This window comes from Carex rostrata, chromosome 26 (genome assembly GCF_964058835.1).
Source record: "Carex rostrata chromosome 26, lpCarRost1.2, whole genome shotgun sequence".
Taxonomy (NCBI): Eukaryota; Viridiplantae; Streptophyta; class Magnoliopsida; order Poales; family Cyperaceae; genus Carex; species Carex rostrata.
In genome coordinates this window covers 5736844-5764819 of record NC_135943.1, presented here as the reverse complement: position 1 = coordinate 5764819, position 27976 = coordinate 5736844, and the positions used below count along the sequence as shown (strand labels likewise).

General features: G+C 35.8%; 3 protein-coding genes and 1 long non-coding RNA gene across 8 annotated transcripts; 2 read left to right on the top strand and 2 right to left on the bottom strand.

The window, feature by feature from the left end:
- Nucleotides 1–1184: 1184 nt before the first annotated feature.
- Nucleotides 1185–14322, top strand: LOC144544394 (uncharacterized). 2 transcript variants are annotated; one of them, XR_013508216.1, is made up of 4 exons: nt 1185–1914; nt 2710–2922; nt 13528–13571; nt 14276–14322. It is a non-coding gene; the product is annotated as an uncharacterized LOC144544394 (long non-coding RNA). The 2 variants fall into 2 exon arrangements; XR_013508215.1 differs by lacking the exon at nt 14276–14322 and having other exon boundaries at nt 13528–13839.
- Nucleotides 3805–13261, bottom strand: LOC144544375 (putative WD repeat-containing protein C2A9.03). 2 transcript variants are annotated; one of them, XM_078292879.1, is made up of 12 exons: nt 13018–13261; nt 12256–12336; nt 12014–12168; nt 9732–9906; nt 9329–9496; nt 8457–8543; nt 6295–6429; nt 5662–5766; nt 5078–5169; nt 4829–4934; nt 4645–4731; nt 3805–4535 (listed from the first exon to the last, which is right to left on the bottom strand). In XM_078292879.1, the coding sequence occupies exons 4-12, from the start codon at nt 9888–9890 to the stop codon at nt 4122–4124; spliced, it is 1353 nt and encodes a 450-aa protein (XP_078149005.1). In that variant the 5' UTR covers nt 9891–9906; nt 12014–12168; nt 12256–12336; nt 13018–13261; the 3' UTR covers nt 3805–4121. The 2 variants fall into 2 exon arrangements, with proteins under 2 accessions (XP_078149005.1, XP_078149006.1); XM_078292880.1 differs by lacking the exons at nt 8457–8543; nt 9329–9496; nt 9732–9906; ... (1 more) ...; nt 12256–12336; nt 13018–13261 and adding an exon at nt 7103–7121.
- Nucleotides 14323–15981: 1659 nt separating the features above from the next.
- On the bottom strand, nt 15982–19283 carry LOC144544393 (Ubiquitin-associated/translation elongation factor EF1B protein). The gene is made up of 2 exons (XM_078292903.1): nt 19130–19283; nt 15982–18119 (listed from the first exon to the last, which is right to left on the bottom strand). Exon 2 carries the CDS (start codon nt 18075–18077, stop codon nt 16089–16091), a length of 1989 nt encoding a protein of 662 aa, XP_078149029.1. The 5' UTR covers nt 18078–18119; nt 19130–19283; the 3' UTR covers nt 15982–16088.
- A 4409-nt stretch (nt 19284–23692) lies between these two features.
- LOC144544484 (uncharacterized) lies at nt 23693–27416 on the top strand. Of its 3 annotated transcripts, none has more exons than XM_078292996.1 (3): nt 23693–24055; nt 25309–26535; nt 27163–27416. In XM_078292996.1, the coding sequence occupies exons 1-2, from the start codon at nt 23858–23860 to the stop codon at nt 26488–26490; spliced, it is 1380 nt and encodes a 459-aa protein (XP_078149122.1). In that variant the 5' UTR covers nt 23693–23857; the 3' UTR covers nt 26491–26535; nt 27163–27416. The 3 variants fall into 3 exon arrangements, with proteins under 3 accessions (XP_078149122.1, XP_078149121.1, XP_078149120.1); XM_078292995.1 differs by having other exon boundaries at nt 25306–26535; nt 27170–27416; XM_078292994.1 differs by having other exon boundaries at nt 25306–26535.
- The last annotated feature ends 560 nt before the right edge of the window (nt 27417–27976 follow it).

Here is a 27976-nt window from a genome sequence, read left to right as displayed (position 1 = left end):
TAAAAGCAAGTAAATTAATTAAAGTACTATTTTCAATACTTATTAATTTATTTTATAATTATCCAATCGAGAGTAATAGATCGAAATAGACTTTACATGTACCCTTATCCGTTTAGATATCGAAAAAAATCTTTACCCATATCCGTACTCGTCTTATTAGATACAGCATGGATAGAGTAATCAGATAAAAGAGTGCCATTGACACTCCTATATCATGTCTTTATTTCTTTTTCTTTTTTTTATTATTTTAGGAAGATTATTTGTCACTTAATATGTTATTTTGTTTGAGATTTTGTATGAAAAATATGTCATTTAATATAATATTTAATATGTTATTTATAAAATATTATTTGTTATTTAATATATTTTTTCTTTTATAATATTTTGTTACAACAATACTAATTAAAGTATTATATATTTATATCAAACCAGCCTATTGATATTTTTCTTTGAAAAAGGAAACAAAAAGGAAGCACCTAAACAGGAAGATACTAACTATTTTTCATTTGCACTATAAAAGAAGAGGACGGTTCAAATGCCTCCATTTTTTGTGCCTCCATCATGCCTCCATTTTTAAAAACTTTAATAACTCAAAATTTAAATCTTAAAATTTAAAATAAAACCGTTGGATATGAACTATATCATTTTATCTATGCACATGTAAAAAATTATGGCATTTCAACTTTGTTTTGATTGTCATCTTGAGCTTGTAAAAATGTATACAAATGTGGATAATTTCTATACGTTGATTTTTCAACTTATTGATTCATCTAAAAGCAAAATCAAAATGTGATAATTTTTTATAGGCACAGAGAAAATAACATAGATTACATCTAAGGGTTTTATTTTGACGTTTAAGTTTTAAACTTTGAGTTATTTAAGTTTTTAAAAATAGAGGCACAAAAAATAGAGGCATTTGAACCCTCTCATAAAAGAAACACAAGATCAAAAGTAAAGAGAATAAGAGACTCGTCTAATAAATAAAAACAATACAACCTCCTCTTTTTCCGAATTCGGATTGCCTCGTCTCGCTTTAGACAGAGGCGACCGCAGCCTCGGCCACATTAGTATTCGTCACAGAAGACTCTCCTCCTGATCAAGTCCTCGTTTCAATTATGGTTTCGATTTTTCACGTAAAAATTTCTTCCTTGTCTGTTTTCCTATTGCTGAAAGTTTCCTGTTTAGGTTTGATGTAAATATAGAGTTCAATCTGATGCTTTTGTTTGTAAATAAGGCATGATCAATCTAGTGAAGGTCAAATGTTGGCAAATTGCTACTTACAATTGGGTTAAATTAGGCTCTTCCAATTTGCGATTTGGGCAATGGTTTCTAGAAGATGATGTAATTTGTTCGAGAAATAGTCCCTCTTTACAAACTTGATCCATCTTTATCTTTCCTTGTTAACAGAATCTCTATATATTGTTGTTGTTTGTTGCCTTGGCTATTTTTTTTTGGGGAGGAAAAATTGGAATTGAATTGAACTTATTGGATGGTGATTTGCTGCATATTTTATGACCAATTCATAATTGGTGCTCAATTTAATCTATAAACAATTTAATCCTTTAAAAAATAAATTAAGAATTATACTGTTAAGTCATTTTTTGTTGTGTTCAATTCTCAGCTGATTATTTCTTGGTTTTTAAAAGCTGTACCAGTAAATATTCTGATACCTTTATAAGATACTATAGTTGTAGGATTCTGGCAAGAAAAATCTACACCTGATGCACGGTTCTTCCTCCCATAGGTACTGTTCTCTGCCTCTCACCTCCCTCATCTATTCCTTGTCAAGCCTCAAAGAGCCAAAAATTTGGTTAGAGAGAAGGATACATGCATTAAATAGACCAAGGTCTGAGTTTCGATATGAAACAGGAAATGTATCAGTGAGGAACGATGCAGTTCATCTAACAGTTGCAAGTGAGTATTATTATATGTCCTTCAAGTATTGAAACTCAATTATTTTCTCAACTTTCTGAGTACTGAGGGAACTTTGAAGATCGATATCATTGGCTGTGAATTATTTTCAATTCTGTAAACTTAATTTCCATAGAAGGATACCTCTTCTTACCTTGTAGGCAACAGCTGTAGGATGTGAAAGCTCAAGATAGTTCATACAATCCTAAAATATGAGAAACATCCTGTATGCTCAAGAAGGGCATATCTCACATTCTTCTACTAAATGCTAGAAACATCCCTCAAAACTTTGAAGGAGCAGAAAGGGGTATAAGGTTACATCCTTTTCTTTTTTTTTTTTTGATGGTTGTCGGCAAATTGCCGACAACAAATATATTGATAAAAAAGGTTTATTTACAATTTTTTTTTCCTACAGTAATTACAACTCCCTCTCCTATACAAGGGAATACGTAAAAACCCGACCCAACCCCTGTTGGTTAAAGTATTGTAATCCTTTCCTAAAGATTAACTCTCCAGTTCTCTATCTCGAGGGTCGTATCGGCGATCAGCCGATGCACCACTTTCTGTTTTCCAGAGAACAGTCTCCTGTTTCTCTCCCGCCACAGAGCCCAAGCTCCTGCTGCCCAAATCGTCTCCTAGTTTGCCCTTGAAGATAATTGGCTCCTACATCCTTTTCTTTGAAGGAGCATAAAGTATGATATTTTTAAATTATTTAGGTACAGATGTGGAAGTTCTTTTTTCATGTTCAATTGTTTGCTTATCTGTTGCTTTTACTGTCTTTTATAGTTCTTGTTTTAGGGACAACTTTCAATGGAGAAGAATATCAAAAGATAGACTGCACTCAAAGCCCTTAAAACCCTTTGTCTAAAAGGAATCAAAGGACTAATGCGATGTGTGGTTTATCAGACACACAAAGTCGTTTCTAGACTTCATCTTGCAGCGACCAAGAGAGAGCATATGTTTTAAAGCAGAGTCAAGAGATATTTTTCTTAGCTTGACAATTTTTTCAACGTACTAATCTCTAATGTTATTATTATTGACCAAGTCCATTTCTTATGATGGTAACTACAGTGATTTTTTCTATGATATCACTACATACAATTGGTGCTGGACTTGCTCAAAATCAAAACCATTTTATATTAGGAGTGATGGGCCTGACTGAAAATTATCAAATATTAAACTGCTGCAAAGAAGAAAAAAAAGTAATTCAGTTAGGGGTTTAACCCAAATTTACAAAAATTTAGGGGTCTTTGTGTCTTTCATTCTTTATAGAGGTTTTCATTAAATTTCACTGATATTGACCACTATTCCAAAGCAATACGTCGATTTCAGTTGTATATATAGCAGTTCCCACATTAGTAAAGATACTAGCAAACAGCACAACCGAACAACCACCAGATCATTAAATGGGGGCCTAAAAGGGCCTAATTTGTCTTCCCGGGCCGAAAGAAGGTAGCGCTGGAGAAAAACTGCACAAATCCAACAAGATCACAAATTACTTTAAAATCAGTGTCGCACAGGGATCCATCAGAGATATTTTAGTTTTAAATTTTTAAACTTGAAAACAAGAGCTTTAACTTTATTGTGACACAATGATTTGTATGGAAATACACAAATGAAAAATAACAAAATTCAATACATGCCTTCGTTGAACTTTTATTCCGAAATAAAATTTCAACAAAGTATATTTTCCATGTAAACCGCCTTGATATTTAACATGACATCTATTCTCTCAAAAAAAAAAAAAAAAAAGACATCTCTTATGAGTACGCACACTGCCATAAGGTGTTCTACTGTTAACTTCCTACAGAATGCACACTTTATTTTAAGAATATTGAGTGAAAACTATCGCACATAAAATTTCACCAAACCACAATCATCCAACAAAATGAATGCAAAGCACACACAAAAATGTTCTCCTTTTTCTTTCTTCACATGGCACAAAATGTACAGAAACACATCTCATCGCTATACAAGGGATGATTTGATATATATATTCGTTTCTAAATAAAAACTTATGTACAAGAGAAAAGAAAAGAAAACTTTTTGTAGCTAAGCAAAAAACACAAGGAAACCACAGTCCGCTACGAAAAAAAGTCCCAGGATTGTGGTTACCTAAAAGTCGAGAGTTCACCCCTCTCACGACTTCGCACACTCTGCGAAGGTTTAAAAAAAAAAAAAAAAAAAAAAAAGGAGCCAAAACAATTCACTTAGAAGTAGGAGTCAAGATAACTGTGCTGATGCCTTCTCTTGAACTCTATCAAACTACCATAGGTTCGGTCAGCTATCCCAACAAAGAGAGACTCGCAGTCAGGGCTGAATGAGATCCCCGAAATCTCCCCGAAAAGATCCATCTCCTGAGCAGCTGAATATTCAGCTTTCGTGTCATACACATGCACATAATCCGCTGCCTCAGTCATGGCCATGAAATTCCCATCAGAAGAAAATTTGATGCCTCGAATAGCACCCATGTTGCCTTTCAACACTGCTAGGGATTCTGACGAGTACCTGACATCCCATAAACGGCAAGTGGTGTCTTGATTTCCAGTGGCCAGGATGTGTCCAGCCGGATGCCATGCACATGAGAAAGAGTAGTCTAAATGCCCTTTGAGAGTTGAAACCACCTAAAGATTAAATAATTGCATTCAATAATGATATCAGTCAGTAGTAAAAAACTTCGAATGATCTGTATTGGTATACAAGTGTACCACAATGCATGGTAAATATATATACCTTTCCTGATTGGGGATCAGCTGTCAAACAATCAGGGCTGTCTCCGAGCACAGCTAGTAGCTTTCCATCAGGACTAACAGATGTACTCTGATAACAAAACACAAACAACAACACACATGTTAAAATTAAACAAATAAACACAGATACAAAATACAGCTAAGCACTATCAGACAAGTATACCCACATTAACAGACCAGGGGAAGGGAAAGCGGTTGAGAAGGGAGAACTTGTCAGTATCCAAAACTCGCACGAAGGAGTCGTTGTTACCACAGATCACACGACCAGCCCCGCTGAAAAAAAAAAAAAAAAAAAATCTAAACTTTCAGAGTGTTGTTTTGTGAATTTCTGTACCGCAACTTTTATTTGAAATGCCAAGGGACCTTAAGCTCTAGAATAGATGACTAAGTCTAAGTGTAATAGTTGAGTTGCATACCTTGGAGACTGAGCAATATCAACAGAGTTGGTAATAGCATTGTCATCCTCAGTAAGTTTTGTACAAAATATGGCCCCTGGTTTGTTAAGATACTGCCAATAAAAAAAATTCAAAAAACAAGTGTAGATTGTTAGAATAAGAATCAAATCAAATACAGGTTACATATGCCCCTTTCTTTCAACTTCATAAAGATTACTCCCAATGAAAATTTTATAATTTACATATGCTTCTTTCAGCCATATGACTAAATACCTCCATTTTAATCTAAGCACTGAACAAACAGGACTATAGATCTGACAATGTTTTCATCACATTTTAAGCATTACACTAAACTGAGATTCATATAAAAAATGAATAAAGAAAAGGAATTTCAGAGGGCATTTTATAAACGCTTTCAATCCCAATGATCCTAATCTGACGAACTGCAAGGCTTCATCAAACAGTTGACAGGTTGATTGGAATATCTCCTTGATTGAACGCACAAAAATAGGAAACATACATGCTATTTTTCTCTGGTACAGGCCAGACATGCAGACATTAATAAGTTTTGCATGATAGGTAACCACAGATTCCATGAAACATACCTTACAAATAAGTTCACCACGAAAACCACCAGCAGCCAAAAAATCATCTTTCACAGCCATGGCGCATATTTGTACCCGGTTAAGATTACATGCCCCACTTGACTTCTACAAATAAAAAAAAGAAGGGATCTTTTAAACAAGGTCAGTTTCATGTGTGCTCTCTATTAGATACACAAAAGCATAAAAAAAATCATTTATAACCAAACCACTACTAGGGTTTTCTCATTATGAATGCAATAAAAGGAGAGTAAACTTCCGCCTTCTACAAAAAAATTTAGGAAAGCGATGATGTTATGCGTGCATCAATGGTACACATGAAAACAATTGGAAACATATGCAATATGAAATCTTAGAACATTGCAAATCAAGAAGGTTTTATTTCCCTAACAGTTAAAAAATAATAAAGCCAATACATCATTTGAGTTTCAGTTTCACCAAAAATGTTCCCAGGTCAATTCCTAAAAAAAAGGCTTAATTGATCATCATTTCCAAACAGAAACAAATGAGATGCATTGCACCAAGATTTTTTTATCTTTTTATTTTTTTTATTTTTTATTTTTTTATCTTTTGAGAAAAAGATATTCAAGGTTACACAGGTCCCTTGCCATAGTTTTGACAATGTACCAGAAGTACCTGAGTGGGGACAACTGGTCCAGAGACATTCAGCAATTCATGGCATTCTTTGAGAAGAGGTGACCAGTGCATGATTGAGTAGTTGTATACCATGTACACATCATGCTTTGATGTGGCCCACAGAAGGTTTCTCAGCTGTTAAACAATGTGCAATTATGATATCAGTCAACAGTGTTTCAACATTTTGCATATATTTTGAACTTCCAATTTAGAGATAAACTTCAAATGCAATTGTTATGCTCATTTTGGATTATATTGCATGAATTATGTTAACAAAGAATATAAAAATAATTAAAAAAAAAAAATACAAGGCACATATTTCCTTTCCACTATGGTAAATAAAACATACTGCGGGATGCATATTAAACTTTGTTATGTAAAACCTTCAAATTAGTATGAAAAACACCAATCAAATAAGTAATGCCCAATATACAATATAAGTACAACCACATACACGGGAAAAAACATATACAATGAGCAACTTTTATGTACATCCCTGAGAATCCTCGAAATATCATGTGAAATCTTGGTCCCTTTAAACATAGATATATCATTTTTATTTTTCCCAACAAAATTTTCCAAATTGCACCTCCATAGTCCTCTCTACACACTGAACAACAACTATTTTAAAGATAAATTTCACATATTTCATTGTATGCCTGATATTCTGAGGTTTTAGGGTAGAAATGATTGTGGAAGCAAAAGCATCTCCATGATATGTAGTTATGAAAACCCAGCGTGTGAGATATTAAACACAAACAAACAAACACATAAACACATGAACAGTCCTTAAAACATCCTATCATACCATCTCCAAAAGGTGTCTCTATTAACTGCACCACCGCCTAGTTCAGAGGTAATCTGATAATGCCCATGTTTCCAGAGAGAACATGTGAATATGTGATATTACAGCATTATCCTACTAATAAGATAAGTAGGATATAATAAGCAAATATAATACATGTTATGAGGCTTAAAATTAGAGAATAACATAGAACTTTCTATTTTGTCTGTATGATAGACAAGGTAACTAAAATCAGCAAATATTAATTTATCTTCGTATAGAACTTGTGCAAAAGAACTCGAGGAAATCAAAATTTCATTTCTTTTTCGGATAAGTACCATCAAAATTAGGCCACAAAATTGTTCACAAGTTGGCAATTAGTTCAACCCATCTCACCATTACAATTGTTGACAGATATCTGCAAACATAAGAACATAATGATGGAAAATGCATAATCTACTATAACATAATTGAGGTTTCACCCCCTTTTCACTTATAGAGGATAAATTAATATATAGTTACACCTCCTTCCACTGAAAGAGCAAGAGTAGTTGTCATCTTCATAGAATGTCCCAAGTTAAATTAAAACCAAACTACTTAGTTTAAGTACAAGCAAGAGTAGTTAAGTCATTTTGCAGTTCAACTGTCTTCTGTGTACTGAAAATAGTCTTGTGAGTACATACAACAGGTTAGAATTTTGGACTTCCACTTTTCAAGTATTGAGGGGTCATTTAAGCCGATTCATTTCAGGATAGCTACATACATTGCTAACAAAGATAATAATACCCTTTATGGATGTTTTGTCAGGTCAACTTTTTTTTTTTTTTGAGTTGTCATTTTGAACAACAAGTTTAAGAACATGTATGCAAAAATAAATTACTTAACCCAAATAGAAGAAGAGACAGATATCTAGATAATTACATAAGAAATTGCACCGGTATGAAATTCATGACCTTAGAAATATAGTCTAGCTGTAACATCCAGCCCCACAGAACATACTGATGGACTAAATGTATTACAAGATTCACAAGGTTGTCAAACAAAACCAAATTTCTCCCTATTTATATAAAACAAAGAACAGCTTAGCCTTCTAAGAAATATTATATTATATAACACCGGTGACCATTGTTTAAAATTTATTCGCAGAATGTCAATAATACAAATACTGAATAAGGAGACTCCAATTGAAGGTACATATCTGCATACGAATAGTGCATAGGGGGACTCCTTAATTAAAAACATATATGCATACGAAAAGGAAAAGACATAGATTGAATAAACAAAAATATCTTTAAAGGACTTTGAATAAATGTTGTATTACTACTACAAACTTATATGATGAGAAAACAATCTAACAAAAAAGAATATATCTTCATACCTGAAAATGCACAATAGTAGTCTTGGCCAACCGTGTATTGAACTGAAAATCATAGAATGTATTTTGCCTTTGTACTTTCTTCAATTCCTACAGAATACAGTACAACTTAGCACAGAAGCCAATGCCATGCGGATCAGGTCCACTAATGGGTTGGTACCAACCAGACCTTGAAATTTTTCTTCTTGATTGGTACTAGTAAGGTTCAATACCCAAGTCAATGACAAATTTTTTGTGTATCATACTAGTAAGGTTCAATATCTTTCTTCAGATTTACTTGAAAATTTAAACCAATAATGTACTCACTTGGAGGAATAGGCGTACCATTTCTCATACTTGCAACTGATACAATAAACTTCTTTAAATGCACAGCTAATGAACAACCAGTTAACAATAATTTATAGAAATAATCACATCCTACAAATTTTCATACTTCTCTCTCGAGTGCCATACCTAGCTTATTTAAGTCAGATGGCGACAAGCATGAGGTTGTAAAAGGAAAAAAAACCAGACTGTCTAGCGAGATTATATCCATGGGGAATTTCATAAAATTGTTGCCTCAATCTATCCCAAGGTTCTAGAGAGGCACTAAGGTTCATGAATATTGGAGCTCAGCCGATGATAATGGAGGTCCTAAATTTGGAAGGTTTGGTGTGGTTTGAGGGATTTCAACATGCTCTGAGGTTCAAAAGGTTATTCATAAATATAGGTACTTCCATATAACCACATAATCAAGTTGCTTCCTTTGCTTTTATATCAATTGATAAAAAATTGGCAGATTTACAAGCAGAACTTGAGCAACATTTCAAGACTTTGTGTAAGAACACCTTCAAAAACAGAACATGCATACAACCAAGTTATTTTTACAAGGTTACCTTTTTCAGGTTGTCACGTGGTATCGAGAGACTCTCAAAGTTCTGGTACCGGTTAAGCCTTGTGGTACGGAAGTCATCCCTTCTACGGTTCAATCTTTCCCATGGTATCCCTTGCATGTCTTTCCCATTTCTGTACTCTGTGGCTGATGTATCATTTTGTTGCCTATCCTGAAAAGTATAATGGCATCTTTTAATACATGTTTTTGAACTGAACTTTCAGGCCCAATCTCAGTTGCAAACTGGGTTTAATTGAGGTTTGGAAAATGGATTCAGGCTAAACTTGGAAATGGTAGATCTGACAAGACATGATTATACCAACAGGTAGGATTCTGACGAGAGCCAATCAATGGAGAACTTTTTTGAATAAAGATAAGATGTAAATAATAGAAAAGGGTAGACATACTGGGTTGTCAAAATAATCTACTATCTCTGCATGAAGGTCCTCATGGAGATGATCATGCATGTCGAAACCAAAACCATCATCCGCCAAGTTATCAAAATCAAACATTCCATTGAAGTCATCCTCCAAATACTCCAAGTCATTTAAATACGCCGCTGCCATCTCAATCGTTTACTTACTGGAGTATATAAAGCATAAAGTGAGAAATCATAAATAGACAAGAATTCTCTATAATAATTTTGCCTAATTTGCTCTCTCACCTTAATTGTAGGTTGTAGGTTGTATCTACAAAAATTAAATTAAATTAATTTGTCTGAATTATGTAAAACTTATTTAAAACGGGGGATTTGAGGAGCAGGAACAATGAAATTAGGATAAGGGTGATTTTGAAGATGCGTACGTAAGAAATTAATACCATGTAGAGTGACATAAATAAGAGAATAACATATGATGCGTACGTAAGAAAGTAACTGACAATTACCATAATTGACAATATTGTCTAACCACTTACTTTCTTTCATGCAATTGTGCCTAATTTATTCATGAATCAGGTCCTGCATAACTGACAATTACCATAATTGACAATATTGTCTGACTACTTGGTTTCTTTGATGCAATTATGCCTAATTTATTCATGAATCAGGTCTGAAAATCAAATTTATGGTCAACTATTTAAAAATAGACAAACAACTCAATCACTCATTACGGTTAACTATTACAAAAAATTTTGTTAATTGGCATATAATCTCTGCCTTTGCTGGTGGATTTTTGAGTGGCATTTTTTTATCTTGGAAAAATGGACTAATTATCCTTGCAAGTCAATTTGGGAAAATAATTGGAACATATTCTTAAACTTGTAAATTATTAAAATCATATAAAGAAAATTGTGTTTTACAGGTCGTTAAAATAAAGGAATGGATATGGGATTCAAATGCAATAAGGGACATTGAAACATAAATTAATGGATTGAATCTCTTAATTATGATCTACTGATTAAGCAAGGTTAAGACTCGAATCAACAGACTTCTAGTTGCCTGACGCTCAAATTTTGCAAAACCCTAACAGAGAAGAAATCCAAAGCACCAGAAAACATGAATGAAATTGGTTTTAAATCTGACCTGAGCCTGTTTGTGGGTGAAAATCTTGTTGCCGGACGAGAAAAGGTTGGGCGACGAAGAAGAATAGGAAGAGGCGGGATGAAGCCAGAGGTTTAAGAAAGGTGAACGGTTTACGGAGAGCATAAAGAATACGTGAAGGTGGAGACGTAGGGTTGAAAGGCAAATGATTTTCCTATCCAGTATCAAAGCTCACACAACAACGCACAACGCTTCGCACAATCAAAATAGGAGGAGGAAATGCGTAAAACATGAGGTGGACCAACAAAAGCATAAGGTGCAGTAAGATCGTGAAAAGCAAGAAAGCAGTAGAGGTTCATGAGAAGATACTAAGGAGACATCCTGATTTACATATGGAATTAAAATATATCTATCTAACAAACTTCTGACAATCTGTTAACAAAACTAACAAAATGCAACTATCATGATTTCCAAAAAAAAAATAATAATAATAATGTCATGACCCACACCATTCTTTTTTATTAAACTATGCAATAAACACAAAATTGAGAAGACATTGAAGGACATGATTGTAGAAGATACGAAATTAATACCATGGTTTTCAAAGTGGGAAAAACTAATGTCGTGACCCACACTATTATTCTAGTTAAAATGTGCAACAAACACAGAATTGAGAAGACAATGAAGAGCATGATTCTAGAAGATATGAAATTAATACAATGATGCACAACACTTCCATAAATGAGCAGGGAAAGAAAAGTTAAACTGAGAAGGCAACATATAGGATTTCTATATTTTATATGATATGCGAAAACATGAATGAGTTGTGCAGCGAAGGTGAGCTACTAATAGATTTCATAAATCGTACCAAGAGAGGAGAAGCAAGGAGAATTGAGATAGAACATGAAAAACTAATATTGTAAACATCTACAATCGTTTTTCAGACAGCTTTTAGTGCAACAAAAGATGGCAAGGTGATAATACCAAAAACAGCATAGGAACAGTTTTGGCAAGAAAATAACATATTGTGCTTACCACTAATCTCATACTAATCAAAGTCGGAGTTGCATTTTATGCTAGTCACCACCAAGGGCATACCCAACCCTACTAAAAAATTCTAACAATTCAGAATATGAATCCCATGAATATCAATGTGTTCAACATCATATAACTATCCTAGATCACAAATCAATAGCAATTTGTACTCACCTTCAAATTTTCGCACTTCAAAATCTCACCAACTGCTAACATTTGTCTTGTTATGGCTGAAATATTCTCTCTCCCTTTTAGTAAGTATCAAATTTCGCTACTAATTCTTCACTTGAGAGGGACCTCAGTTGTTTGCCGTCTAACCTCCTTTCTGCCTGTTTAAATAATAGATAACAATATGGAGAACTTAGAATATAATCACTTGGTTTCTTTTTCCTTTATATGGTTACAAATTATTTCACCTGCAACTGCAAAAGCTTATCAGCATATATTTCTCTGCCTTGCTCTTCAAATATAGATTGAGAAATATCAACCTCTACTATCTAGAGAAAGAGGAAAAAAAAAAAAAAGTTAAGATTAATCAAGGATATACAACACAATCTATTAGAAACATGGTGCATGAAGACATGCCATATTGTTTTTTGGTAAAATAAAAAAAAAATATTGTCAATAAAGGTATAACATTTCATCAGACAAGTGGTTTGTGACTGGATTGGTAGCTAGAGGCAAGAACAATACAATAGCTCTAATTGTGCAATGAACAACAATTGACTCTTAATTAAATCTCAAGCCTAATGTCTTCGACTTACATCAATCTTATAGATTGGATATGCAAGAAAGGTGAAATTGAGAAGGAATTGGATATTCCTGATGACATGATTTGCAAAGGACACATGAGCCTACAACACTCTTACAATTGAGTTGCGCTAGAAAGGTGAACCTTAGAAGGCATTCAATTTTCAACAAATAAGTTAAGTGATTCAGATTTGAATCCAATAACACATGACAATGGGATGAGCCAATTTTCTCCCAAACCCAGAAATCTATTTTATGAATGAAGTAAGATATAAATCAAATTTCTGAGAAACGTAGAAATGTAATTTTAGCTCAAACTTACAAATATGGTTCAAAGCATACAATCTACAAACCTAGAAAACTAATTACAATGCCAAACGCAGGAATCTAATTTCTGAAAAACCTAAAAATCTTGAAAATCTATCAACCTGATTTTGAGCGCACCGCTGGACTGCTTTCCTCCCTTCTACCTGGAATATTAGCAAACAAAACGGAAAGAGAGACCGTCGTAAGGTGGAGCAACTGGCGACGGGTCGGAGACGGGAGAGAAGAGAGGAGAAGAGAAAGACAGAGGAGATGGCGGAAGAGAAGAGAAGAGACAGAGGAGAGGGCAGAAGGAAAAGTTTAGGCTAGGCAAAAGGCGAAGGCGCGGGTTTAGGTCTGGCGGAGGCGCAGGTTTAGATCTGGCGGAGGGTTGAAGGAATGAACGAAGAAGAGGGCTAAGCTAGACGAATTAACGAAAGAAGAAACTCTAACTGATCTGAATCTATCACAATCCGTTGGATCAAATTTCAATGGTTGAGAAAATGACACCACTTCAATGAACAGTGCCCAACCCTTCCAACTTTATATATATAATATAATAAATGAAAAAGTCATTGTACCAACATCTGTCAAGATCGAGCTAATTAATAAATTGGTTTCTTTGGATTTGTCAGATATAGAGGCAATAAGCTTCGTTTCTCCTAAGTGGGTCCCACAGGTAAGAATTTAGTGGTCCAGATTGCCACACTATCAATCAAATCTTTTAATATTTTAGTTTGTTAAATTGAGGATAATATCTTGTTGTCGGTTCATAAATGGAAAATTTGCATTTTGAGATCGGGGATTATGGAATTGCATTCAATTGTAAATTTTTACAACCTAGATTATTACTTGTGTTCAGAGTTATTTGGAGTTGGTCTTTATTATTTTACACATTGGTAAAACCAGCGAATAATTGATTATTTCTTCTATAATCACAGTTGTCCCATGCTGTCAGTTTTCCTGTTTGACCCCAAACTTCAAATTAATCTTCTCAATAATAATTTCTCTATTTTCACCTATAATACATGATTTATTTATTTCATTTTCTATTTTCTTTTAGTATTTTATAAACAATGGTGGAACTGCATTCTAAGGTTTCAGGTCAATTGACCCTAATGAAAATTAGAAAACTGTATTGGGTACAGAGAAAAAATTACCAGGTAACAGTTTTCTACAAGGGATACGATAGGGAACATTTCAAGCTCCACCACCATACACAATTATGTGAAATCCCCTTTCCCTAATTATTTTGTTTTAGTTTCTGTTTTTTATGACCAGTACACATACTGGAATTCTGATCTGCACGTTATAAAGATTGTTAATATTTCTCAACAGTTATTGGTTTGTTCCATTAGGGATTTAAGACTGCATTGTAATCAGGTGCCAAAGGAATTGTGGTATTTGCTGCTGATTCCGAGTCATTTTCTGATTCTAGAGGCCGTGATGGTTGTGGTGCCATCAGAGAAATTGGCAGTGCATTTCCATGCACCTAGGGACAATGCCTCTCCATTATTCTGGTCTCTCTCCAGGTGTGTATATGCTCTTTTGAACTCCTGATCTCGTTATCCGTGTTAGTGGTTTTTTACTAATTTGCTAGCATATACATGACATTACTAACTTGTTCAATACAGTAATTTTTTTTCTTTTGTTTTTTAAAAAATTGGCAATGCGCCCCCAGCTTTCCATTTATCAAAGCTTATTTGCACCCTGTAATACTGTAATTCTGGTTTCTCTTTTATCTTGACATGAGATCACTAGTTTCTGTACCACTGTTACATGGTGTCCCTTGTATAATAATAATAATACTTATGTTGGTGGTGGCTGTACTGTCACTAAAAGGGGTTGGCAGAATTCGGTACAGAGAGACCATGCATTTTAATAGAGATGTTCCAAAATAGGTAAAAGTAACATATTGCAGCAGCAAAATGAGCGATCCAATCATTTAACTGTAATTATGGATATTTCTCATTTTTACAACATTTCGGTACGTACAATATCTATTTTTTCACATATATTGTCCATAACTACTGAATACAGGTACAAAAATGCTTCTCATAAGTCATATCCAAGACAAGCACTTTGCTCCATTAAATGTTACAAAAGATGTTACATGTGTCCCCAATTCTAGTAAAATATATATCATTTCAACCTAGTTGCAAATTTCAGTACTGCAATCATTGCTTGGTCCATGGGTCTAGGTTCTGTGGTCCTCTTCCTGTTTCATGTTCCCCGTGTTCTTGCTACAAGGCAGCCTGTAAGTAAAATATCCATGTTACAAATATTTAACCAAGGCAGTCATAATAATTTCTGCAACAGAACAATGCAAGCAAAGAAAAATCTTGACTCTTGATTTGGTTCAACTATCTAGTTGAATATTGTTTAAACAGATGGGTCAAGTGTGGTCTTCAGTGGCTGGTCTGGGTGGGTGCCGATATACAACAGGTGCCTCAGGAAACGTGGCGACTGAGGATGCGGTTTTACATGCTCAGTGGATCAGATATCAAACCAATGTTGATATGGGGAAGCTGATGGCTGCAAAGCTGTTGCTTTGAGCAGAATAACTGCCAATGCTTCGAAATATGATTGAGGGGTAACAACCTAATTCGGTGGTGCGAAGAGCGAGGAATGGAATTCTCCATATACGTTTATAAAGAACAGATTCCCATTTGAGAAAGAAAATTATTACACAGCATGAAGAATTTAGTTGGATTTATATATTTCTCTCTTTGGGCTTGGGGGATACCATTTTCAATAATAAAATCTATTTTATTTGGTGATAAATTAAATACTTATGCTGACGTGATTATGCCTTTCCATTACACCTGATGGATTCGTAAACACATTCGGATCATACTCGTCTATATTTTCTTGGAACATTGAATTACAAAAATGATAGAACGCTATGTTATTTCTATGGTCAGTTGTAATATAGACGCGCTATGCATCTGGCAGGGAAGAAATAGCAATGCACCGTGGAAAAAATGTGCATTGCAATTCCTTTCTTGGGCAATTAGATAATCAGCAAATCACATAAAGGGCATGAAGAGAAACCAAATTTAAAGAACAAGATCAACACAGAGAAGAACAAACAACAAAGAGAGACAAACACATTAAAGAGGAGACAACCAGATCGAGATCAAACACAACAATGTTTTTTACCATCCCCACATATAATTCCATTTTTCACTCTTTTTTATTCCAAGAAACCATCGCCACTTCTACAAGGAGGCGACATAACAAATTTCCTAGATGCCCCAAGTATATCCTCCCCTGAAAATGGAGATGTCCACTCATTAAACCGAGCCTCGTTACCAGCACCTTCCTGCAACCCTGACAGGTATGGTCCACCACCTCCGGTATTTATGTTGACTGTCCCCCCTCTTCTAACCATATTGCCAGGACCGCCCATGAACATGGTTGACCAAGTATTAGACAGCCGATCACTGCCTATACTGGTATTGCTCGAGGAATTCAACAATGCCAAGTCAAGGCTCCAGTCTATAGAGGTATAATCACATGGAGAACCACCAACCCCACCACTGCCCCATTCATTATGTTGTGTACCATTCATGGATCGAGACCCCCAACTGGTAAACAAACCTAATGAGCTAGGGGAAGTTAAAGATGACCCATTACTCCATGAAGTGTTCACTGGTATGTCTAGATGGGATTGATTCACAAATTGATGCATACTGGCACTACCATTGGTAGAGCCATTATTGCTGCCATGACCTAGACCAGGTATGCTCTGACCTAGGCCCCTGTTGAACATTTTACTCTCGACCATACCTGGAATAGAACCGTTTGAATGCCCTAACCCTACACTAGTTGAAGGGAGGTTTTGCTTGCCGGGGTTTATAGTTTGAGGCCTCTGCATGACAACGACAGGTTCTCTCAATTGATGTAGTTGCCCAGCACCGACAGGAGCTGTACTGCCCTTCATCACACTACCGGATACTGGAAAGTGTGGTTCAGATTTCAATTGTGACACTGAAACAGGCATATGGGAAGATGAAGCTGGATATGAATTAGGGTTACCAGGTCCAACTGGCCACCTCTTCTCGGTAGTTGCATGCTGCTGTTGCTTCAAACGGTAGTCTAGATTAGCTTGGTTAACAGGCAGACGATCCAGTGGCTGTACCAAGTTCTTCATAGGCTCCTGCGATCTTGCATAATTGAAATCCCTCTCCATTTTTTTCAGCTGTTGTAGTGGGGGTTGAACAGAACCTACCATCTTAGTCTGAAGTGGCAGTCTCTGATTGGCAGCCACATGCAAGGCCATCTCTTCAGGCTTGGTAGGCAGAGGAGGTGGCGTCTTTGGCCGCGTCGCTGCTGCCACGGCTGCTGCCTCTTGTTTCTGGGCCTTTAAATTATCCTCTGCCTTGACTAAATCTCCTTCACAAGCCACCACAGCTCTTTCCACCTCTTGTTTAGTACACTTATGCCGCTTCTCCAATTCAACTATTTTTGCTAACTCATCAGTTATATCTATTTTTAGCCCAACCCCACAATGCAAATCAGGGGCAGAACCCTCTGGCTGACGGCTCTCCTCCCCTCCTTCAAACAACCAGGCCACCGACTCCTCAACCCGACCTTCGTTTTGTATCAAGGCCATTGTTGCTTGTTCTTGTGAGAACCCCATGGCCACAAGCTGCTGAGAAAGGGACTCCAATTTGCGCGACATCAAATAGCCACTACATTTTTCATGCAACTCCTGAGCTCGCCTCTCACGCTGGCGCTGGTGCTTTTTCTCATTCTTTTGGCGGATCTTTTCACGCTTTTCAGAGTCACAACCTGGCACCGAGTCAGTCCGGGAGTGACCAGTACTAGCTGCACCTGAACCATTACTGTTTGCTTTTGGCACAGTGTCCTCTGACTCACCAGAACAGCTGTCATGGTTAGAGGCTGAATCAAAGTCGCCATGGGAGGTCGGTGAATGGTCATCAGGCTCATCAATCGAACGAAACTTCCCTGGGTTGAGGAGGAGGGTTGCTGGGTCGGCAGGGTCAAGAGCATGGAAGGTCCCAGAAACAGGGTTATAAGCACTTGCAAGAGCGCCAGATCCACCCCCATTGGATAAGGCGGGTTTCTGGGTTGGCTTCGGAGGGTTTTGATCTTTTGTGAATTTGATGGAGGTTGAGGTGGTCTTTTCCTTGGACTTTGATTTTGGTGCTGGCGACATTTCGGAGACGATTTATTACTGTATGTTGAACTGAGAACTGGACTGAAATAGACAAGAACTCATGTAAATATACAAAAAGATTTTGTAGCTTTTCAGAAAAAAAAAAAGGAACGCACAGCAATTGGCAAGACAACATATCATGAGAAACAAGGCAATAAACCACTTGAATGAGGACTCAAAAGATGAGAATCTTGCGCATTTAACTTAGTTTTTACAATAATCAACATAAAATAAAGAATGCAGAAGATTCCAGCAAAACATCCATTTTACCAGTCACTTGTATAATTCGCCAATAAAATGATCTACAGAATAAATCAGATGCAAATAAAACAGACCCGGACCTCAATATGAATTTCCCTAGGAAATAAAACAGTATGACCTTATGTTTTACATGAAAACTGAAACTAATGTCTTTAGAAATTATTAAAAAAGAAATATAATAAACATATTCAATAAATGCTAATAAGAGAATTGCATAATTCAACAATTAGAAGCCTAACCATTGAGGTGCCGATGAAAATAAAACAAAAGAAAGAGAATAATTCTGAAAACATTTCGTTTCAAACTAATAGTTCCAAATTACTATAAATTTTAACTTCAGACATTAATTACCGATACAATTAGGTACTGAGAAAATAGTAAGCAAAACAACCTCGCATTGAACATTTCTAGACAAAAAATGGGACCAAAACAAATTTCTTGGTATTACATATGTTCTTCCCTTCGGTAGACACAAGAAACATACAAAAGTGAGCAAAAATTTCACTAGAAAATGTATTATAATCTCAAACTAAGGAAAATTGAACCCAGTAGAAAATCCCAAATTCAAACCCTAAACAACAAGAAACCTACAAAAATCCGAACAATACCCTAATTTGACATCATAAAACATAAACCCTATGTAATCGATCACAACTATAAACCCCAGCAGTATTTCCCATAGATCCAGCCGAATACCCAAAATGAAAAAATCAACCACAAAATCACAAATCTGAGCTGCTAATTCGAGGAAATGCACAAAAACGAAGATCGAAATACACGAAAAGAAGTACCTAATTGGATTTGCGAACAACGCGGATCTCTAGCAATCTCTCCTTTTGTTCGCGCTTCGTTCCCTTTCTCTCTCCTGCGACTCGTGTTCTTCTAAATCGTTTCTCTCCCTCCCGACGGACGTGAGGCTATTATTCAATTTTGATTTGACAAAAGAGTTGGCGTCCGGCATTTCTTTGTTATAAATAGTGGTCGAGCTGAACAATAAAATTTTCATTTAAACTTGGTTTTCTGTAAATTGGACCCTGGAACGCCTATGTGGGACCCAAAAGCAGTGGCTGAATGTACCCTGGTACGAATGATCAAGGACTTGGCGAAACAATAAATTCCGATGGCGGACGAGAATTTACTAAACAGATCCGAGCAGCGCGTACCCAAGGTGTTCCCTAAACTTGGGCTGGGCTGGAATTCATAGTTCGAAGTTCAGCCTGTTTGAAATATTTATCCAATCTAATCGCCATATGATAAAATAAGAGTGAGTCTATGATAATATGCATATTACAATTTGTTATCGTGCTACGGCTCTATATTTGAGTTTTCAAATTCTAACGGTCGATCCGAACCGTTCATCTTGTTTTCCATATTAATATGTGTTTGGAGATCAAATTTTACATTTTTTGAAATTTTTTTACTATTTTTTTAGATTTATTGAAAATCACTGTTTTTGGATGGTCCAGAATTTTCAGATCAAGTGATTTTCTAAATATCTAAAAAAATAGTAAAAAATTTTCAAAAATGTAAAATTTGGTCTCCAAACACATATTAATATGGAGAACAAGATGAACGGTTCGGATCGACCGTTAGGATTTGAAAACTCGAATATAGAGCCGTAGCACGGTAACAACCCGTGATATGCATAGTACCATAGACTCACTCATAAAATAATATACAACTTTTAATAGATTTTATATTTTTTGAAATTTTTTTACTATTTTTTTAAAATGGATAAAAAAATTATTGTTTTTTAACGGTTCAAAAACAGTGATTTTGTACCTATCTTAAAAATTAGTAAAAAAATTTCAAAAAATATAAAATTTCATCTCAATTCATATTTTAGTATAAATATTATATTGGACAGTTCATATCAACAACTCGGACTTTGAAAACAAAGATATAAAATATGAGGTATAATGAGATATGAAAAATATGAGGTATTGGAACCCTCCTCATAAATAATATACAACTTTTAATAAATTAGTGATGATTATGAAGTGGAAAAATTATAAAGTTTATAATTTTCTATTAAAAAGCATTGCTGGTTGGGGATCCCAAAAAGTATATACATAGCGAGGTAATGAAATCATGTCATTATATCTTCCATTAGCAACTAAACAAATCAGAATATTAATTTTATAAGAAGTAATTATTGTTGGTTGTTGCTGCCATCGCAGTACGTCGCTCTTTTTGTAGCTGAAGTATTAAATTTGAGAAAATAAGAACTGTATTTAATTAGTTCTACAGGAGCAGAGGAAGAAATCAGGCAAGAGGAAGAGGAGGTAACCCGTGAAGATGGAATGCTTGGTATAGAGCTCTTGCTTGCTCTGGAATGAACTGAACTGTGGTTTTATGGTTCAGTTATGTGATGTTGTATTTTACTTTGTTTTTTTAAGCTCTGTGAGCTTTTCTTTTCATGTTTCAGTCTATACTCTTAGGATCTGATTGTACTGGTATGTTGTTCTGCAATGCTATGGTCCTCTTTGTAGTTGTTACTTTCTTCAGTTTTGGAGCTTATAACAGTATGAACTCTATTAGTTTCAATGAAAACTGTTGAACTTTTATTCACTTTATATATATAAAAAAAAATGTATTTAATTGGTTGATTTATTGAGTATTTGTTTATTAATTACAAATTTACAAAGATATGCTACATTGCTACTTATACACATTTGGGCAATACAGCCGTAGTCTTCTTTAATTAGCAAGAATTGTCCGAGAAAAATAGCGCTAAGTTGGGTGTAATCTGAAATTTTGTACACTCCTTTGTCCTTTTGATATGTGTCTCCAAAAGTTGAATCTCCGGTTGATTATTTGGTTTCTTATTTCAACACCAAGCTATTTAGATGGAATTCGTATCCTCTGCGTTAACTCAAAAAAGAATCTTTTGAGTAATGCATCTGGACCATTCGGTCTGCTTTAAAATTCTTGCGAAGTAGATCCACTCTAATATTAAAGGGCTTCTAATATTATGGCTGCAGTCAGATTGGCTCCGTTTAAAATCAGACGGTCGAGATGTGTTAACTCAAAAGATGCTCTTTTGAGTTAATGCAGACGATGTGGAAATGTGTGTAATGTAATGTGCGGATGTCTAATACTCCAATCAGAGAGGCTGGATTCATCATTGCGCGTAGTTACAAATTTATGGATTCAACTCCTCTCCAATATTATAGAGGATGAGTCTTACTTTACGGTTTGAGATTAAATCTCATCGCTTTGGAACTCACACTAGCGCAGGGGGACAGTATTATTGGGCTTTGAGATTCGTTCGAAGTTAAAAAGAACGGTCCAGATCCATTAATTGTAAAAGATTTCCTTGTACAGTATTGGAGAGGATGTGAATTCCAATTTTATAATAGACTATTTAAAGTAAAGCTTAACATTATAATACGCATCAGCTGATTCAATTAGGGGCGGATCTATATTGGTTGGATTTTGAAATTTAGTAGAAAAAATAAATAAATCAGGTGTATTTTTAACCTATTAATAGTTTTTATAGAGTGTCTTTTTATTAGTCTTAGTTTTGGACTATTTAATTTTCTGTTTGGGTTATGACAAAGTTGGTGACGCTGAATTAATTTGAAGATGAGATGTAAGAAATAATAGTTGGGTTTTAGAAAAAAAAATAATAAAAAATGGGCTGCGTTTATGGGCTGAAGATAGGAATTAAAAGATACAATATCTAATAGTAGAATTTACCTTATCAAATTTACCAAGTGGTGGTCAATTGTAGGGTTCTTAAAAAGTCACGGCGTGACCAGTTTCGTCACAGTACGGTACGTATATCGATTTGTGCGCGTGATTTGTGCGTTCTGTGTCATGACTATTTGCGTGATGTAATCATCTTTTGAAAATTTAGCACGGCATGACACGTGAAAAATTTAGTCACGGCACATCACAATATGTAGTCACGTGTAACCAAACGTAATCTTACATAATCAGTTATATTTGGACACATCACATGTAGTCATGACGTGCCTAACATGCGGTGACCATTCACGTGCCCTGATCATTTTTTCAAATTTTGTCAAAGCATGACATATTTTTTTTAGAATCCTAGTCAATTGGTTGTTAGGCAAGTACATGATTGTTTGCCTCTTTATTTTCAGAACAAAAATGATTAAATTACGTAAAATGATATAGTAAAGGATAAAAAGGATAAAAAGAGTAATAGTAAAGAATAAAAAGTATTAAATTACGTAAAATGATAACAGCATAATTTTTACACATTAATATTTTTACTAATATTTATTTGTTTTTTAAGTACTACAAAACAAGCTTATGATAAAAACAAATATGAGTTTCCGATTTAATTCAGTCGATTTCAAATGATTCACCCAATTCTAATAAATTAAATACCTAATTAATTAATAAGTTTGAACCCGATAAACTATTTAAACTTGATTTATGTCATTGACAGAAATTCTGCATCTACCACTAATCCAACGGAAATAATTAGCATTAAAGACAATTTGAAGTAGCTTATTGAAAATTAGATGTTTCATATTTAAATGGTACGAAAATTGATTCGATTATTTTAGATAAATTGATTTGTCGACATGCATTTAGGTGTAAATTCAGCTTAACAGACCTCTCAAAATCTACACTATATTCATCGAATACATCATTTGTTCCACAATTTGACTTTATTTCGATTAGATTTTGGAAATGGCGAAGTGGCGAAGTGAGAATCGAAGTGGCGAAGTGAAATGCGATACAGATTTTGGATTTATGTTTAGAAGCAGCAAAAAATATTCTAATTTCTAAGCGACAAAGCCAAGTTCATCGGCTTTTTGGTTTTTGGATTCCCTAAAGTAACCTAAAGTAACCTAAAGTTTGACTTTAGATCGACATCGTCTGATCAGAATCAACACAATTTTTAACGCGATGGATTCTGATAGAACGGTCCAGATTCAATCTTAAATTTTAGGTTACTTCATCAGTTGGTTTCACCAATTTCACATGCTGACATCAGACATGCGATACCTTCTTGGTTCAATAAAGTAATCCTAAGTATGAGTTTAGATGCGGACCGTCCGATCAGACTCCGCACGAAACTAAAAGGCTTCGTAAATTTCAATTCGAACCGGATTCTGATCGGACGGCTTGGATACATCTCAAATTTTGATTTACTTCGTGGGATCCGGATCCGTTCATCGGCTGCGTTTCACCGAATTCACATCACATGCGCCGACTCGTTAGTCTTGGCCCAATAAAGGCCCAAATAGAGAGTAAATTCCGCTTTTACTATTCTGTCAATTATGTCATACTACATTAACTAAAAGGCTTTAGTAGCCCAGCACGAGAGATTTCATTCGTCTCTCGAGTCCTGACTCCTCTGTTGTTCGCTCTTTTCCTTCTTCAATCTCCAGTTCTAGAAAGCACTGAGCTCTTTGAGAAAAACCTCTAAACCCCAACCGAACTCCTCTTTTACTCACTCTGAGACCCGACGCTCGGCCCCGTCCCCCGCCTCTGCTTCCGCTTCCACCTCGTCTAAGGAAGGAGATGAAGAGGCGATGATTGCCCTCCCACGGCCGCCTCCTGCTAGTAGGACAGAGGGTGAAAAAGGGAATGAAGACATGGTGATTGGGTCACAGCCTCAAGCAGCCCAGAAGCAACCTGATGGTTCAGACAAGGAATTTGATGAGGATTCGCCAGAAGATTCAGATCGGATTCTTTTGAGCAATGAGATTGTGTTGCGTGGCCATACCAAGGTATAACTAACTTGAAACTTAAAGGAAGAGGCACGCAACACAATCTCATTGCTTTGAGTGATATTGCGTGGCCTCTTCCTTTAAGTGATTTGATTGGTGTTGAGATTCATCGCCAATTTTAATAGTACAATTTAGAGGTTCATAACATCAACTTATGTTGAAAGTTAAAAGGCCAGTCGTGTTCCCTATGTAAATTTGAATACCAAAGTTCTAAATGCGATTGCTGTCAGTGTAAATTTTATTGCTTTAATCTGTCAGAAATAGATAATTTACAAAGTATTTTTCTGCTGCAAAAAGAGAATGGTAATGGAGGATAACATTTGACGTAGATAATGTGGGTTTTATTTCCCTTCGGTTTAAGTGCTAATCATAGAAGGAAAAATCGGCCGTTCTGAACCAGAATCGGGCTGTACTCATCTGATTTCTGGCCGAGTTATGTGCTAGACGAATTTTTTTGTCGAATTTCTGCCGAAATGGTCCGATTCCAGTCGAATTTCGGCTGAAGCGGTCCAATTCCAGTAAAAAAAAAAGGATAAATGATGGTAGCTGGTAAGTACTCCCATCTTGTGTCGGAAAATTTAACATCTAAACAGACTAAACCCTTGCAATTGGTCTTTGTGCACTGGTCCGCTTGTTTTCTTGTTTTCGTTTGTGCCTTTTTGTTTTGTTTCTCCTTTATTTAGCGCGGATTGGTACCAATTTCTCAACTCTGTATTATGAATTATCTATTTGTAATTTGCGCGATCATTCTATATATTTCTTACTTCTCTCCTTCATAGCAGAAGTACCAACTAGAGAAATTGAAGAATGATGATTCATAGATTCAGATGTTGAGAAGTGCTAAATAGAAATCCAAAACTAGCAAGTTAAATGTGTGAACATGTTGATGTTGTTGCAGATACATAGTGTTGCCCCGTTATGGGAGATCCATTTCTTGAGTACACATAGCACAATTCAAGTGGAAGTTTGCAGATTTGACCTCTTTCTTCATTTTCCTTATCTTCCTGCAGTTCCAAAAGCATATTATGGGTGTAGTTATTTGTCTAAATATATATTGTTGACAGATTATTTTTTTAATTAATTTATTCCTTTTTTTAGTACAAAACAACTTATGGCAAAAAAATCCGAGTTTCTGATCTGTTTCCGCTGATTCCTACCGATTCATCCAATTTCGATTCTACGGTCAAGTGACCGATTCCGATTTTTCCTTATATGGTGCTAATAAATGATTTATTTATTTATTTTTAAAGCAGGTACAAGGATGGAAAGCAAATAACTCTCCATCATCATCTAGGTCCAGGCATCATTTCAAGCAGTTACCATTAAAGGAAGACAAGATGAGACTGTGTTGGGCCGATCTCCCTGGTGATCTTCTCGCAAACATCACTGAGAAGGCTTCCACCACCAACACACAATATGTTCATCTCAGAGCTGTTTGTAAGGCGTGGCGAAGTGCCTTGACTCCCCACCCGCACCATCTCCCTCCCCAACTCCCGTGGCTTATGCTCCCTCGATTCTTTAACGATATCCACCGGAGACTCGATATTTCTGATCACATATCCTTCTATGATATTGCTCGGTCAAAAACATATCGGTTTCAGTTGCCGTACATGAGGGGCAAGTACTGTCGTGGCTCCTCCCATGGCTGGTTTGTGCTGCAGCATGAAGATGAGCGGCAAGTGTCTCTGTTCAACCCAGTTACCAGTAGATACATCGACCTTCCTTCCTTGGATGCCCCTTCAACCCTTGGAGGGAGAATTCGCATACAAAAGAGTTGTCTGTCTTGCACTCCTTCCAAGCCTGGTTGTGTTGTCGTGGCTTTATTATCACCACCAAGAAATGGGGAGTTGTGCTTCTGCCAAATTGGGGATTCTCATTGGAGTGAACTGAAGAAAAGGGATGTGGGTTCATGGCTGGTTGATTTCACTATCTATAACAACTTGGTTTACACGGTGAATAGTAAAAAGTTTATATCTGTTTGTGACCTTAAGGACCGTTCTGTGTGGACCTTCCCTGCCAAAATCAACTTCTACATCCTCAGGAATGATCAGATAAATTTGGTTGAGGGAGATGGAAATTCTAGTGGACCCCTTGTAGTCAGGACTTTTGTTTATAATTATAGTGGAATTACTAGGGTTCATGCATATAAGTGGTGTGATTTTCAGCAGGACTGGCGTCGAGTGAGGAATATTGGAAAACGGGTGCTTTTTCTCAATAAGATGTGTTCGGTTAATGTACAATGTGATGAAAAGCAAGAGAGTGGAGTATACTATAATGTAAAGCAACATTCGGGCAATATTGAGTCTTTTCGCGTTGGCATACGTCGGGCTAATATGGAGAATGGGAAGGTGGTTCCAGATATGCCGAGCCCGATGGACGTGTTTCCTTCAATATGTGGATATTCGCCGTTGTGGGTTACACCTAGTTTGATCTAGCTGTCCTAGGGTATTTTAAAATATGACCGCCCCTGCTTCTATAAGGTACTGATTTTTTTTAAGAAAAAAAAATATATATAGTATGTTATGTCATTGGTAGCAATAAATATGTATATATATTTTCTGACTGATTTATAATGGTCGTTAGCAGTTCGAAAGGCATATTTTTTCATTAGCAGTTACAAAAGCATACGTTGTCATTAGTTTGTTTTTTGTGACAACAAGCGTGATCACTATCATTAAATGCCATCAGGGATATCTGGATTCATTGATGTAATCATGCAAAGTTAATTTGTATCAGTTTGACCAATCACTGTGATTGTAACATTAGCATGCACATCAAGGAAATAGCATGGTGAAGTCTCCAACGTTGTTGGTAGACTGGCGCGGGGAATTTTTATGTTAGCCAATTGAACCTAAGCAACTAAAGAGAATTAATACACTTTGCTAGGAAAAGGAAATTGAACCTATGCAAGTTGTAGATATTTGTTTTGTAAAGACAAAGGTTCCGAATTTTTGTTTTATAACGTTAGCCAATTCTTTAGTAAAGATGCATATATACATGCAGCTCACTTGCTGAAGTATAATTGCATGTGTAGTAGGAAACTTGGTGTAAACATGTCCACCAGATCTCTTCCAGCAGTAAGATGTACTAATTACACTTTTCTTAAGATAACAGGAATCAACAATTCTAATTATGGCAGTGCATATGCATTCTCTTGGAGTATCTGATTGAGTAGTGATATGGGACTCGGAATAGAAGGTAGCACTATCTAGTTCTGCTAATGAAGGATTTAAGCAATCAGCTAGTTTGATAAAATATCAAACTGAACTTTTGCCTTTTGTTTTTATTTTGTTGTCATTTCTTTATCTCAGACTAAAAGTATCTTTAATCAATGCCCACTGTTGTTTATTAATGAACTTTCCGATGCTGTGTTTTGTTCTTGTAAACACCACAAGGATTCGTTCCCATTCACATTTACATTATCGTACTATATTCTTGAATTATCGATGGAGAAGCATCGGAAAAATTAACCGTCATAATTCTTCCTTCCATATATCATCAGCGATTTATTTGTAATTGCAAACTGAGCAAATTACACATGTTTGAAAGAATAATTCTGAAATACCAGGAGCTTGGTGAACAATTAGGTGAAACTGAAATAAAATTGAAACCAATTACTCGATATAGGTAAATAAATTGGAGGCAAATCAGATGACCAGCGCTTCCCAAGCAAGCGGATAAGAGAGCAAACACAGAGGGGGAATTGCATGCGGTCCGGTCCGAGTGTCCAACAAGGTACGGTCCGGTCCACGGTTCGGTTCTGGACCGTTCGGGTTTTTCCAAAACACTATCTGCTTACAAGCTAAGCAAAGAAACGGAAAGCCACATCCACTGATCCACGTGCGTTCGCATGCAAGGCATCATCTGCCGACCTGAATTCGCATCCTCTGAGATATCACATATTTTGCGCGACTTTTTGAA

Bases quoted from the DNA above. Each gene is read 5' to 3' on its own strand.
- LOC144544484 (XM_078292995.1), top strand. From the start codon at position 23,858: ATGATTGCCCTCCCACGGCCGCCTCCTGCTAGTAGGACAGAGGGTGAA. The intron at 24,056-25,305 runs GTATAACTAACT...TTATTTTTAAAG, and splicing joins TGTTGCGTGGCCATACCAAG to CAGGTACAAGGATGGAAAGC.
- LOC144544375 (XM_078292879.1), bottom strand. From the start codon at position 9,890: ATGGCAGCGGCGTATTTAAATGACTTGGAGTATTTGGAGGATGACTTC. The intron at 8,544-9,328 runs GTAACCTTGTAA...TGTATTCTGTAG, and splicing joins CACGTGACAACCTGAAAAAG to GAATTGAAGAAAGTACAAAG. The intron at 4,536-4,644 runs GTATATATATTT...TTTAATCTTTAG, and splicing joins CTGATCCCCAATCAGGAAAG to GTGGTTTCAACTCTCAAAGG.
- LOC144544393 (XM_078292903.1), bottom strand. From the start codon at position 18,077: ATGTCGCCAGCACCAAAATCAAAGTCCAAGGAAAAGACCACCTCAACC.